Genomic DNA, 13,800 nt, shown 5'->3' on the forward strand with positions numbered 1-13,800 from the left:
AATAGCCAATATCCTCAGAAACCCCAAGGATAAAATCCAGTTGGAAAACCAAGGGGTCTATGAAATACCCTGCAAAGTCTGCCCAGCCACGTACATTGGACAAACAAACAGACGAATAAATGCACGTATCGCAGAACACAAGAATGCCGTCAAAAAAGAAGAAAAAACTTCCTCTCTTTTCCAACACATGAAAGAAACAGGACACGAAATTAATTTTGCAGATTCCAAATTGCTCTTTAACATGGAACATCACCACAAGAGAATAATCATGGAAGCCATCGAGATAGAGAAACACCCTCACAACATGAACAAGCGTGACGACACATCCCGCTTGCCAGACATCTGGAAATTAGCCCTCCCCACAAAAACTGACACCAGATCCAGAGGCACACAGAACGCTATCACCAATCAACCACACCAGACCCAAACCCAGACCCTCTCCACAGATAAATTACAGACACCATCCAGTAGCCAAACCATGGTGGCACCTCCGGATGCTGCACCCCCCTGCAATCCCTACACAGATCTGGCTGACACAGGCCACAAAACCACAGCTCGCCCCTATACACGAAGCCAAGCCAGAGCACAACTAAGTGCAGTACAGCCATCTTCTCAGAAAAACTCTTCACAAAGTTCAAGAGGTCAAGACACAAAGACTTTAGCAACTAATCCACACCTAATGACCCACCTAAGTGGTACTCAGGATATCACTCAAGAAATCACTCAAGATATCCCTCAAGTAATTAAGGAACAAAAGAAGAAAAGGCACACTAGCCTGGGAACTTCCTCTCTGCCCAGAACATTGGAGGCTATACACCACACCCCCTCAACAGTATTTATAGGAACTCAAACACTGAGATCTTGCTCTGTTCCAGTAACAAGAAGCCGAAAGCACCAGCCTGAAGATGACGAGTGAGACCTCGTCGAAACGTCGCCTAGACACCCCAACTTTTACACGGGAAGACACCCGAGGACACCAAAACCTGCATTCCTGTACCCGTGAAAATCTACGAAAGCATATATATATATATATATATATATATTGGGGGGGGGTCATATCAGAACACCAATGACAATTCAGAAACCAATGGAACATCAGACCAAGAACATTCCAACTCACAAAAGCTTATGCCTCAATACCTCACTATGGTCAATGTCTCTATTGTACCCAGAAAGCTAAAGAGTCTCATCTCTCCATGCTATATCAGGAGGTATGGTCTTCTCTGGCCACACACTTCTCTGGTCTTCTCTGCAATTCTTTTTGCTAAATGTAACCCGCCACTACCTTTCGTGTACCACCAAATTTTGTGTACCACCAAATAGCCCAGTTATCAAGATAGCTTCTAAAACTGCACAATTCCCTCGGTGTTCAGCACAGAAGGCGGCTTCCTGTTGTTGTACTCTAACTCTCCGCACTGGAAGAGAAACACTAACACCAAGTATTTTATAGATATTCCATTTACATTTGTGTAGCAAGTTAGAGACATGCTACTACCCTGAGCCACCAACTGAAGATGCACCTTTCTCTCCCTGTCAGTTTCCACTGTCAACAAAGAACTACTGGAGGCAAGCCTTGAAAAAGAAGAGCTTCAACAATACATCCTTAGAGGGATAGGAATAAAAATCCAGTACCTTTCTAAGTCTGAGATGACCCCATTTCTCTTTTTCACTGCCTTGGTATCGGCCTGGAGTTGACCCAAGAAGATATACTCTACACAAAAGATGTAGACACAAATGAAAGGATGCTGAATCATGGTAAAGGTTACAGTGCTTTTCCAAATTGCGCTATTATCAGGCATTAAGTCTTCTCAAAGATGCTACTGCCTAGTTAAATTGTTCCAACATGCAAAGAGAAAACGATTTTTTAAAAAATCAGCAACCAGCTTTCAGTTAGAACCTTAATTTTATCACTGCTCCATTCTCATTGTATCCCTTCCCTCTATCATTCTCAACATGCTAAAAAAAGAGAAAAGCAAGCCAGGAATAAGGATTCAGTGCAATTCGTTGCAAAAGAAACCCCTCTCAGATTATGTACCTTGTCTCTGAAAGATCATGCTGCTTGATTATTTCAACCCATTCATTGAGAGTAGGAGAACCGTAAGACCTCAAATAGCTTATTAGGTCACACTTAAAATTGGTACGAGATTCACCAGCAGATTCAGCAGCTCCAAGTGGCAGTTTTGGATACAGAGGGCTTAGCCATATTCTGGAGGACAGAAATAAAAGAATGGCTGATGTATTACCAAATGGTTATATTGCATTTAGAACAACAAATAGTTTCGTTAAAGACTCAGTGTGATGGCCAACTAATGCTGGATCTTGCCCTAACATGTTATAGAAAATGCTTTCATGGAGCAGAGTTAATTTCTATCAAATTCAAAGAATAAAGATTTCCATTCTTTTCTCTCTTTTTTACAATTGTGGTGCGTCATCTTTCAAAAGTAAAGCTCAGGGAACAGGCTTATTCTGCCCTTATTTAAAGGAAATATTCAAGCGTAACAATCTGGAAAATGTTTCAAATCTTGAAGCGAGATTCAGCTAAGTTGTTGCATGCACGGAATGCTGTTCATTCATGCAACCGGACTTCCCACTCCTCGCCTTCCCAATGCTCCCTAAATCTTCTCCGGACAGCTGAGGAATTTAGCCAGCTTTGAAAACTGCCTAAATATGTCCTTTGTTTGAATATCCTAGTAGGAGATACAAAAAGGTAAGTAGCAATAGGCGAAACATTATGTGGTAGATAACTTTGTAATACGCTACTTTTACCTCTAATAACAATAGTTATTATATTATAGTTCAACTGAGGAGACAGGACCTTCCTTAGCTATGTAGACAATTTTTCAATATGAGCTGCGTTGTCTATTGCCAACAAACAAACAAAAGAGCTCTTGTATCACTTAAGTCTATCCACATATGTCACTGACATATTTTCTTTGTTTCTCATAAGAATATTGGTATAATTTCTGTATCAGGAAAGAAACTAGAAATCCGACTTAGAATCAAATCTCACTTTACTACTCACCTGCTAAAAATGCAGTAGGGGAAAAAAGTATGCTTTATAAAGAATAAAACGTACCTGGATCATATTCTCTGTAAAAAGTAAAGACTGCATTTTATGACTTCTGAGCAGCCTGACCCAAGCAACTATCGTCTCAAGATGAACTTAAGTTATTAGAGCAATAAACTAACTAGGAGTCCTCTATTTATATTTATAAATATGAAACAGTGCAAGACTGACAATTCCCTGTAATAGCTGAAATCTTAAAATTCACTGTAGATAAATTCATTAGAACAATCCCCTTGAGGCATACCAATGAACAGAGTGAAGTGGTACCCAGTGATTACTGACATTATTCAATGGTGGAATACATTCCTGGAATTTTGCTGGTAGGGTTATGGAAGAAGATCTCTACTTTAGAAATCATGCAGTAATCAATGATACTTTCAATTATAGTACTAGACATTATACCATCTACAACCAAAATACAGATAAGGTGATAATAAATCTACAATTCATTATTTTGAAATACTTCATCCTGTGTGACTTTATTGTTTTGTTTTAGATTCTACATTGGATAAGGAATGGGGCTTATTAGCTGTGCCACTGTCTGGACTGGAAGTTTGCTACTGGGTTTTATAACGGAAGGCATTTGAGGCAAGCCAACAATGGATCCTCTGGGAAATAAGGTAGCCCAGAGACCATTAAAGAGGAAATAATATATGCCATGTAGCCATAAACCACAATATTAAATGCCTTTCTAAACAGTGAGTGGTTGTGCATTACCTCTGAGAATCCTGGACGTATATACATTAAACACATGCAATATACAAGGTTTTAAAAAACCCAATGATACAAATGACAGTCATACAACATGCTATTTTATTCTGTGAGCTGCCATGAGATCTCACGATGGGTGGGGTACAAATAATAAATTATTATTATTATTTTATAATAACTTTCTTACCCTTGTGTTTTCTGGTACCAATCATCATCAATAAGGTTGGATGTATGTATCACCACGCGAAGCCCTTCTTCGTAATGTAACAACATCATTTTCCTATACAAAAGTGTTGTAAGTATTATGGGAAGGGAGCACCAAATACAGCAAAAATGAAAGAGGGCTCAAACGCACAAATGCAACTTCAGAGCATTCAGGGTGTCCTCAGATATAATACTTTATATTATAGCTATAAATATGTTTACGAGGACATTGACTTTATGGCTGTTAAAATATTTCTTCAATCTGGCAGTAACACTCAACTATGTATCTCAAACAGTTTCAGTCTGGATTTTGACCTAGGTATGGAACTGAAACTGCGTTGGTCATCCTCCCTAAGAAGAATGGGGCAAGAATGATTAAGGTGGTGTTGGAGGACTTTTGCTCAGACCAGTGGCATTTCTGATACAGAGATCCTTAGAGCAGTGTTTCCCAACCTTGGGCCTCCAGATGTTTTTGGCCTACAACTCCCATCATCCCTAGATAGCAAGACCAGTGGTCAGGGATGATGGGAATTGTAGTTCAAAAACAGCTGGAGGCCCAAGGTTGGGAAACACTGCCTTAGAGCTCTATTGTGTCCACTGTGCTGTTTAACACATGTGCTGTTTAACACATGGTGCAACTCTAATTCTTTCCGTTAGAGTCTGGTAAAGAGGAGGAAGTTCTGAGCAGGCATTTAGAGAGTGAGCACTGAATTAGACAAGATCAAACAATAAAAGCAAGGCACAGCTAGTAGATGGATTATCTGTCTAGGAAGGGGATATACATCAAGTTTTAGGTGAAACGTCACGGTATCCTAAGGGGCACATTCATAACATGCGGATACTAACAAATACAGTTTTTATTGTAGGTACCCAGGCTACATCGCTAGGATGAAGTCAGGGGCGGACTTTCATAATATGGTGCCTAAGAGAGGATAAAATTTACCCTCCCCCCATTTATTTTTTACACAATGATTCCTTTTGGAACAGAGTTTGTTAAAAGTGCCCTCGCCTTCCATTCTGTGCGTGCTCTCAAGTGCACTATTTAGTGATTCCCTCAGCTCAGCTCCCTGTGCTGGGGAACCACCTGCACCACCCTAAATCCGGCAATGAAATAATTTATACCAGCAGCTGTTCATGTATCAACTGTAACATCTCTTGGACAGACAGACAGCTATCCATTCCCTGAAAAGAAATAGACTAGATGACTAGAATAGTAGAAGTTTGAACAATAGCATTTTATTCTCTTTGGGGAAAGTAGGAAGCATGGTGTGGCGATCACACAGGGTCCCCGGACGTTTGTTAAAATTAAACCAAATAAACAGGTTTGTTTTATAAACATTAACAAGTTTATAGTTTCTCAGATAATTTTCTTGTCAGTTTCTTAACCATAGTTTCTTTACTGGCCTATACCTTCCTAATACCTTCTGACTGATTATCTCAACTTTTGACTGACTCCTCTTAACAGATTCTCTCACATCAGACCAGCCCAACCCACAGACTTATCCTCCCTCTCTCTTCTCTGACTCCAGACTGACTTCTTAACAACTCTAACTCCTCCCCTTGAGTTCCTATAGGTTAGTCATTTTACAATTAGTTAACCCTTTCCTTATGAACCCAGTATGATGTCACACACCTAGGAGGGCAAACGCCACACATGGGTTTTATTTTTGCAACTTTACTAGCCCTTGTGACTGCTGAGGACACAACAGCAGCCAGCACTTCCACGTGAAAGGCACCAAACTAGGAAGGCACCCTGTATTCCAATGACCAACCAGATACCAGCAAGGTGTCTACAAGCAGGACAACAGTCCTCTCCCACTGTTGTCCCCGCCCAACAACTAGTCTTCAGAAGCATGCTGTGCCTTAAGCTGGAGTCATCATGACTATTAGCCAATGATAACCTGATTAACCGCCATGAAAGAGTGTTTGGTTGCAGCAGGCTTTAAATAGAGGGATATATTCTTGGCAGCCACCCTTACTAAAAAGCACTGACTGTCTTTTTTTTGCTCACTAGGACAATAGTCACTAGGCCTCCCCAACCCAAATTTTATATTAAAAAGCCAATTACCTATCCTTCTCAAAAAAATCTACTCACATGGCCTTTTATTATTTAAAAAGGAAATATTGTTAATTAGGTCCACCATTGTCCTTTCCTGTTGGTGTAACTACCATATTTTCTGTGTCCTTTGTTTCAAAACTTTCATTAAGTAAATTATAGTAGAATGCTAAACAGAAAGCATGCCATGTGTTGCCTTGGCTTATTCCCCTCAAAGAGCCAGGTTGCCTTAGAAACTGGTACTTAGGAAGGAAAATGGCAAAAAATATGCCTAGCTCATAATGCTGACTCATTCCAAGACCACACATAATAGCATTGCTAATGATATGAACACATGAAGTTGAAAAACAACAATAGCTTACTCATAAATTGAAAAAACTGTGTGCTATAGTGCACAGCAAACAATCAAGGTCTGAAAGACTATTGAAATACTACTTCTGAACAAAGTGAGGATGCTATTAAAGGCACTCATGGGTGGGTTGCCTCTTTCTGGTGGGTGCTACTTTGGTGTGCATTTTATTGGTTTTTTTGGGTCCTGGTATTTTACCTGGTTTGAAGGGATGGGTGGGTTGAACAACACAAATTTTTATTTTATGAAATTGATATGCTGTGGTAAAACTGTTTTAGTTTTCCAATTGTGCAGCAATGCAAGTACCGTATTTTTCGCACTATAGGACGCACCGGACAATAGGATGCACCTTGTTTTAGAGGGGGGAGAACAAGGGGAAAAAATTCTTCCGCTCTCTGACCAGCGCCCCTTCAGCGAAGCGGCAGGAAGCGCTGCGCAGAGAGTGGGAGAATTTTCCCCCTCTTGTTTTCCCGCTCTAAAACAAGGTGCCATTTAAGGTGCGTTCAGGCGGCTACCTTGGAAGCCTGGAGAGCTAGAGGGGTCAGTGCGCACCGACCCCTCTTGCTCTCCAGGCTTCAGGTTCCTTTCGACCTGCTCTTTGGGGCTGGCGGGGGGAAGCCCACCACCAGCCCCAAAGAGCAGGTCTGGGAGCAGCGGAAAGGCGCAGCGGAGAGGCTGCTGCCATAGTCACGCGTCACTTCTCCAGCTGGGAGAGGGTCGCGGGGCTATGGCTTCTTTAGCCCCGTCCGCGCTCTCCCGGCTGGAGAGGTGACGCACGGCTATTGAGGCTCCTGCCATAGCCGCGCGTCACCTCTCCAGCCGGGAGAGGGTCGCGAGGGGCTGCTTTAGCTCCGTGCACGCTCTCCCGGCTGGAGAGGTGACGCGCGGCTATGGAGGCTCCTGCCAGAGCCGCGCGTCGCCTCTCCAGCCGGGAGAGGGTCGCGGGGGGCTGCTTTAGCTCCGCGCGCGCGCTCTCCCGGCTGGAGAGGTGACGCGCTGCTTTGGAGGCTCCTGCCAGAGCCGCGCGTCGCCTCTCCAGCCGGGAGAGGGTCGCGGGGGGATGCTTTAGCTCCGCGCGTGCTCTCCCGGCTGGAGAGGTGACGTGCGGCTATGGAGGCTCCTGCCAGAGCCGCGCGTCAACTCTGCAGCCGGGAGAGGGTTGCGGGGCTATGGTGTCTTCGCTCCATAGGACACACACACATTTCCCCTTCATTTTTGAAGGGGAAAAAGTGCGTCCTATAGAGCGAAAAATACGGTATATACAGTGGTACCTCGGGTTCGTACTTAATTCGTTCCGGAGGTCCGTTCTTAACCTGAAAGTGTTCTTAACCTGAAGCACCACTTTAGTTAATGGGGCCTCCTGCTGCCACCACACCACCGGAGCATGATTTCTGTTCTCATCCTGAAGCAAAGTTCTGAACCCAAGGTACTATTTCTGGGTTAGCGGAGTCTGTAAGCTGAAGCGTATGTAACCTGAAGCGTATGTAACCCGAGGTACCACTGTAATCATGTTGTGAGTCCCCCCCGCAAGGAACAGCCAATAATGTAGCCTAAGGGCAGGGAACGTCATGTATTCATGCTGCTGCCTCACATGGCAAGTGTTCCTAGATGTTACGGCAAGGAAGGGGGGAGAATTTGCATCCACACGGCAATACGTAGGCCACTTCTTAGCATCATATCCGTGTTAGAAGTATCAGGACCACTCTTTGTGCTGTTACAATACTGTACACAGAAAACACAATTTAACACAAAAGGCTACATAGACAATGCACAGGCTTTTAAATAGCCACTTAATTGTAGCAGGCAGGCAGAGGAGTTGTTAGGCAGTGACAGCTGTGGGCTAGCAATATGGTTAATGGTCCCCTCCCTTACCTCACTGATATGCAGAAATGAAGCAGGTGAATATTTCCCCAACACTTTACCCCGCCCCCAAATATAGAAAGCTTCACCTGCTAGTAAGGTTCTCTGTGTTAAAGGCACAAGATCAGGAAAAGACTATAAAGCTGACAACCCTAGCTAGTAACTTCTGTGCACCTATTTGCAAGGCTGATTTAAAGTATACATAACAGAATCAAGGTGCAATTGCAATGGGGCACTTCCTTTTCAAGACTTTTGCTTACCTTCTTTCATTACCTGAACAAATCTAAAGGCCTCACATTGTGTGCTGTGAGTACACAGGGGCTTTTCAGCTCTTCCCTTCCAGCTGCAGGCAACTTCCCCAAAGGTGGGGGCCCTGTGGAGCAGCACTCCATGAGGCATGAGAGCCTGCCACTAGAATAAGTTGAGTCAATCATCCTCTTGCTTTGGGCACAAATACACCCCAAGTTGTAAACAGTCAGAACTTTTCCTATTATACTGAGATTTAATTATTATTGTTTATCTATTTAAAATCATTTGTACCTCCCTCTTCCTCTCTAAGGAAATAGTTCCTTAGTTATTACCATAACTGGCTTTCCCCAATATAATACAGATTACATACGTGTGGTGTGTTCCAAAGGCAATATCCAACTTTGCCTGAAATAAAAATGCAATTTTTAAGAAGTCTTTTCTAGTACAGAAACTCTTAATATTATACAGTACTGCCTATAATGATTTAGGATCAGTTTTTTATTTTGCTTTGGCTTACTGCTCCCTGGTGGACTCAACACATATTACACCATAGCCGTCTCACCCAATACTAAACATGTCATCTTCAAATTCTAAAAGTCAATCTACAGATTTTGCATGCTGTTCTCTATTGCCAACTGTTCTATTATAGCTTCAAGTATCTTAGGCTGCATATAGAAGACTCAAGAGAGGTATACGAGAGACCACAGGGAAATGGAGAACTCTGATCAAATAAAAATATTTCCCGATTGGTAACATTGCCATAAATATAGTCCTTCTTACAGAAAACTATTAATGGACTGAGGATCAACAGCCACCCCCAACCAGGTGCCCTCCAGATGTTTAGGACAGCAGCTCCCATCATCTCCGACCTTTGGTCATGCTGACTAGGACTGAAAGAAGCTGTAGTTCAAAACACCTTGAGGGCACCAGGTGGGGTAAGGCTACAGAAGAGAATACTTTATCTTTTGTCAATATGCAGGCAAGATAAAAATAATTACCTGGCATAAGCGAACATTTTTATAAGGATGTGCCTCTTCATGTAGTGCAGCCTTGGATTCTCGCTTCTCCCCATGGATTATTAATAAAGGTTTGTCCCTTAGAGCAAAGGAAACTTCATTAGACAACTCACTGGTGATAAGGACCGCACAAACCTCCAGCTGAACTACTGGCTATAAGCTGCTTAATTATGCTGGAAGTATGTATTGTCAACTCCAACTGGAAATGCCTCTCAAGATTTTCAAAAAAGTGTTTTCTGACAAGGGACATTCCCAGCCCAACAAGGGGCGTCAGGGATTGAAACTGGGACCATCTGCATGTAAAGCAATTGCTCTAGCATGGTGCTACATCCCTTTCCCATGTCAGTCAATGTAACTGAATGATTGGGAGTGTAATGTGGACTCCCTTACCCTCCTTCCCGCAGGTTCCCTCATGCATCTTCCTTCACTCACTTTCACGGTCTTCTTTTCTTCTTTTCTTTGCATCAAGTGGTACATAAATTTTATGAAATACCGTATTTTTTGCTCTATAAGACGTAACAGACCACAAGACACACCTAGTTTTTGGAGGAGGAAAACAAGAAAAAAAATATTCTGAATCTCAGAAGCCAGAACAGCAAGAGGGATCGCTGCGCAGTGAAAGCAGCAATCCCTCTTGCTGTTCTGGCTTCTGTGATAGCTGTACAGCCTGCATTCGCTCCATAAGACACACACACATTTCCCCTTACTTTTTAGGAGGGGAAAAGTGAGTCTTATAGAGCAAAAAATACGGTAAATACTTTAACCAGGGGAACACATTATGTCCCTGTAAACCATGGTTAGAACCAGGATGGCCCTCACAACAAGTTTGAAACAGATATGCAGATATACAGATATGCAGATATACAGATATGCAAACCATGGTTGCAAGACAGCCCAGTTTGCACTGTTACAGACATAAAACAATGCTGCAGTTAAGAACTGCAGACTCAGTCCAAAAAAATTGGAGACAATACCCCACTATTATTCCCCAGCAACTTATATTCAGTGGTATACTGCCTCTGAACATGGAGACTCCATTACATTTATGGAGATGAAATCTCTAAAAACCAACATCACATCATTACAACAAATTTAATCTCACAAAAAGTATGTAACCTAGACCATTTTTATGTCGATTCAATTGAACTTTAAGAAAAGTTCATCATCTTGTCAACTGCCCTGAGACCTTTGGATGAAGGGCGGTATGTAAATTTAATTAATAAATACAGTAATGTGAAGAAGAAGAAAAGCACTACAAGAGGGAGCTCCTCTCAAAGAAGCATACCTGAATTCCTTTGGATACTGTTTGACAAGCCACTCCACATCTATACAATAGTTAAACTTTGTCATGAAGAGAAAAAGAAGGAATAGTTAGAACCTGTGTGCTACCTTTCCCCATAGCAATGCTTACTGAAAGTTTAGAGCAGCCTTGTCCGACCTTGGATTTCCCAGATGTTGTAGCTCAACTTGTGGAGACCCAAGGTAGGGGGACAGTTGGTTTAGAGAGATTTTTATTTCCTAATTATAGGAGTCATTATACACACTAAGCAAGAAAATGCTTACCCATGTAACTAGCACCTTTAAAATGCAGGACATGCTTAAGTAAGGTTTTTACTGCTGCACATTAATTAGGCTTCATCTGCCACACAATGTATGAATATAAGCAGTCTCATTTAATTTCAAGGTATATGCAGCATTAGCAAAAAAATCAATCCAACACGGCAAAAAAATTATCTAACTAAATGCATAAAAAGGTGCAAATAGGAAAATAAAAATTGAAACCTCTTCCCAAATATTAGGACAAATCATATTCAGCAGAAAGTTATGATGGGGCAAAACCTTTATCAGGACCAGTTAAAATGTCACAAATGTCAGCAAGCTTTAAAGTTCATTACACCCTTTCCTCTGAAAAGCTTGCTTGATGCTTTTTGACATTTTAGTTGGTCCTAATAATGGTATTCCTGAGATGGTGTTTGATTTTTCCCGCCAAATGGGCAAACAAGCTGACCAAAAAGTTATGTGCATCTTCAGAAAACTCCTTTAAATGCCCCTGCAAATCCTATGGGTAAGGGAACAAGTAATACTGCATTGTGTTTTAAAATAGCAACATGAATGTATAAAGTTACCTGAGCAGAAGATACAAGAGTTCCAAAGAGGGGAGACAAAATATCTGTCATAAAAATTTAAAGTTTTGTAAATAAACATTTCTACTGAAATAAACATCAGCAAATTTGTTTTAACAACATTAACCATAAGTCAAATTCAGGGTTGAGACATGTAACTGAAAACAAGCCTACCTCAGAAAAGTGTAAACTACTATTTGTTCTTTAACAAGCTGCATACTGTGTCAAAATATTCATCAAATGATCTACCACTATTCCATACGTTCAGGCCCTAAGTGTTTATGTGAAGTTAGGATTTTTTGTCCCACTTACAATGGGACACTTACATTTATCATTTTACACCCTACTGGGTGTTAAGTGTCATTTTAATCTCTGGTCACATATTTTGAAGAGATGCTTTTCAGAGCTTTTCACCATACCTTTTTATTCTTACCATTCTGAACCATTTGTTGTCAGAAAACCAGGCAACCTCAGGATCAACCCCAGCTACAGGACATCCATAAACAAAGTTAAAAGCAGAGATCCCAATACTAATACTCAGGTGATCCTTTTTCACAGATCCCTCCATTACGAGAACTGTCAATTTATTATCTCCGTCCTCTTCTGTAACCAGTTAGTGATTCCTAAGAGGACATGTCCTCTTATCCCCAAACTACTAAGCTTATTCAGGAGTCTTTGGTCACAGGCTTTATTAAATAAAAACACCTGCTAGAGCTTTAAAGGTAAAGGGACCCCTGACCATTAGGTCCAGTTGCGGACGACTCTGGGGTTGCAGCGCTCATCTCGCTTTATTGGCCGAGGGAGCCGGTGTACAGCTTCCAGGTCATGCAACCAGTATGACTAAGCTGCTTCTGGCGAACCAGAGCAGTGCATGGAAACGCCGTTTACCTTCCCACCGCAGCGGTACCTATTTATCTACTTGCACTTTGATGTGCTTTCGAACTGATAGGTTGGCAGGAGCAGGGACCAAGCAACGGGAGCTCACCCCATCGCAGAGATTCAAACTGCCGACCTTCTGATCAGCAAGCCCTAGGCTCAGTGGTTTAGACCACAGCGCCACCTGCTGTTTAGTATCACCTAAAATGCTATGCTTTTCAATTGAAACCACTGCTAGTCAGCAAAGATAAATAAATCAAACGGTGTACATGTGTGTGAACCCCAAGCTAGTTTTCTGACCACTGCAAACTTTCATTTGTTTAACACATTACACTGCTATGCCTCTATACACCAGCTACAGTAACATTTATACCATCTCTTAGAAAAAGCTAACACCCAAAACGTGTATGCATTTATCCCCATTCCGGTATACCATTACTTACCTTTTATGTGTAGGGATCCAGAATTGTACTTTGCCTTAATTCCTTTGACTTTAGTGAGGAAGAATCTGAAAGGGTTTCGTCCATTTAATAGATCCCAAGCATCTTGTACTCTGTCAGACGGCTCTGTCGTTTCGTGGCTTGGTGGAAGTTTATGGTTTGATAGGATCCCCTTAGGAGCACAACTCCTTTCCTGCCCGACTCCAGCTGCTGCACCTCCTTTCCCCCTTCGCTCTTTCAGATCGTCTTCATCATCATCATCACTACTAGAAAGGCACCAACCTAAACCTTCTTGAGAAGGCTTCTGTTTCTGAGCCGGGGCCACTTCCTGCGGAAAGCTTCCATCGCTATGCTCCAGGGGAGATGCTTTTCTTTTGTGAGCAGTTTTCCTGGCCTCTGAGCAAGGGTAACGGGGACCCTTCTCTTGCCCAGTTTGCTGCAGCAAAGAGGTGGACGGCATCTCGCTGTTCGTTTGTTCCCCTGCACTCTCATCATCACTACTAGACACTGTCCATTTCCCATGCTCACTTTCCTGAGACATGGTATCGTGCCTGGAGGATCAGGGTGGGTGGGGTGGGGAGCAGTGGTGATACCTAGGAGGAGCTCAGGGGTTACTATGCCCACCTCCTCATCACACTCCCCTTTCACTTTTCCCGTTGTTTTCGCTTTTTCACACGTTCTCCTCCACAGCCCACACCCTCTTCCCTTCAGCCCAGTGAAGGGCCAGTTAGCCACGGGTGACCTTTCAAAAATGTCTTTTTTTAAAGGGCTAACGCGGGTGAAGCTGGCGCGTTCACCTACCGGGCGGCTAAAAAAAAGCGCTAAACTCAAACGCCTATTTTTTATTTT

The 13,800-nt window shown here is 42.4% G+C and overlaps 1 protein-coding gene across 2 annotated transcripts in view; it reads right to left on the reverse strand.

The window, feature by feature from the left end:
* TDP1 (tyrosyl-DNA phosphodiesterase 1) overlaps positions 1 to 13,672 on the reverse strand; it is a 29,087-nt gene extending 15,415 nt beyond the window's left edge. For both annotated transcript variants that reach the window (XM_081911877.1, XM_081911878.1), the window contains exons 1-8: positions 12,955 to 13,672; positions 11,639 to 11,682; positions 10,798 to 10,853; positions 9,495 to 9,591; positions 8,867 to 8,901; positions 3,966 to 4,058; positions 2,036 to 2,206; positions 1,633 to 1,711 (exon numbers count right to left, since the gene is read on the reverse strand). In XM_081911877.1, the coding sequence (XP_081768003.1) occupies positions 1,633 to 1,711; positions 2,036 to 2,206; positions 3,966 to 4,058; positions 8,867 to 8,901; positions 9,495 to 9,591; positions 10,798 to 10,853; positions 11,639 to 11,682; positions 12,955 to 13,492 (1,113 nt within the window). In that variant the 5' untranslated portion in view covers positions 13,493 to 13,672. The remainder of the gene's footprint in view (positions 1 to 1,632; positions 1,712 to 2,035; positions 2,207 to 3,965; positions 4,059 to 8,866; positions 8,902 to 9,494; positions 9,592 to 10,797; positions 10,854 to 11,638; positions 11,683 to 12,954) is intronic.
* Between the last annotated feature and the right edge of the window lie 128 nt (positions 13,673 to 13,800).

Source organism: Podarcis melisellensis (assembly GCF_964234715.1).
Source record: "Podarcis melisellensis genome assembly, chromosome: 1".
Taxonomy (NCBI): Eukaryota; Metazoa; Chordata; class Lepidosauria; order Squamata; family Lacertidae; genus Podarcis; species Podarcis melisellensis.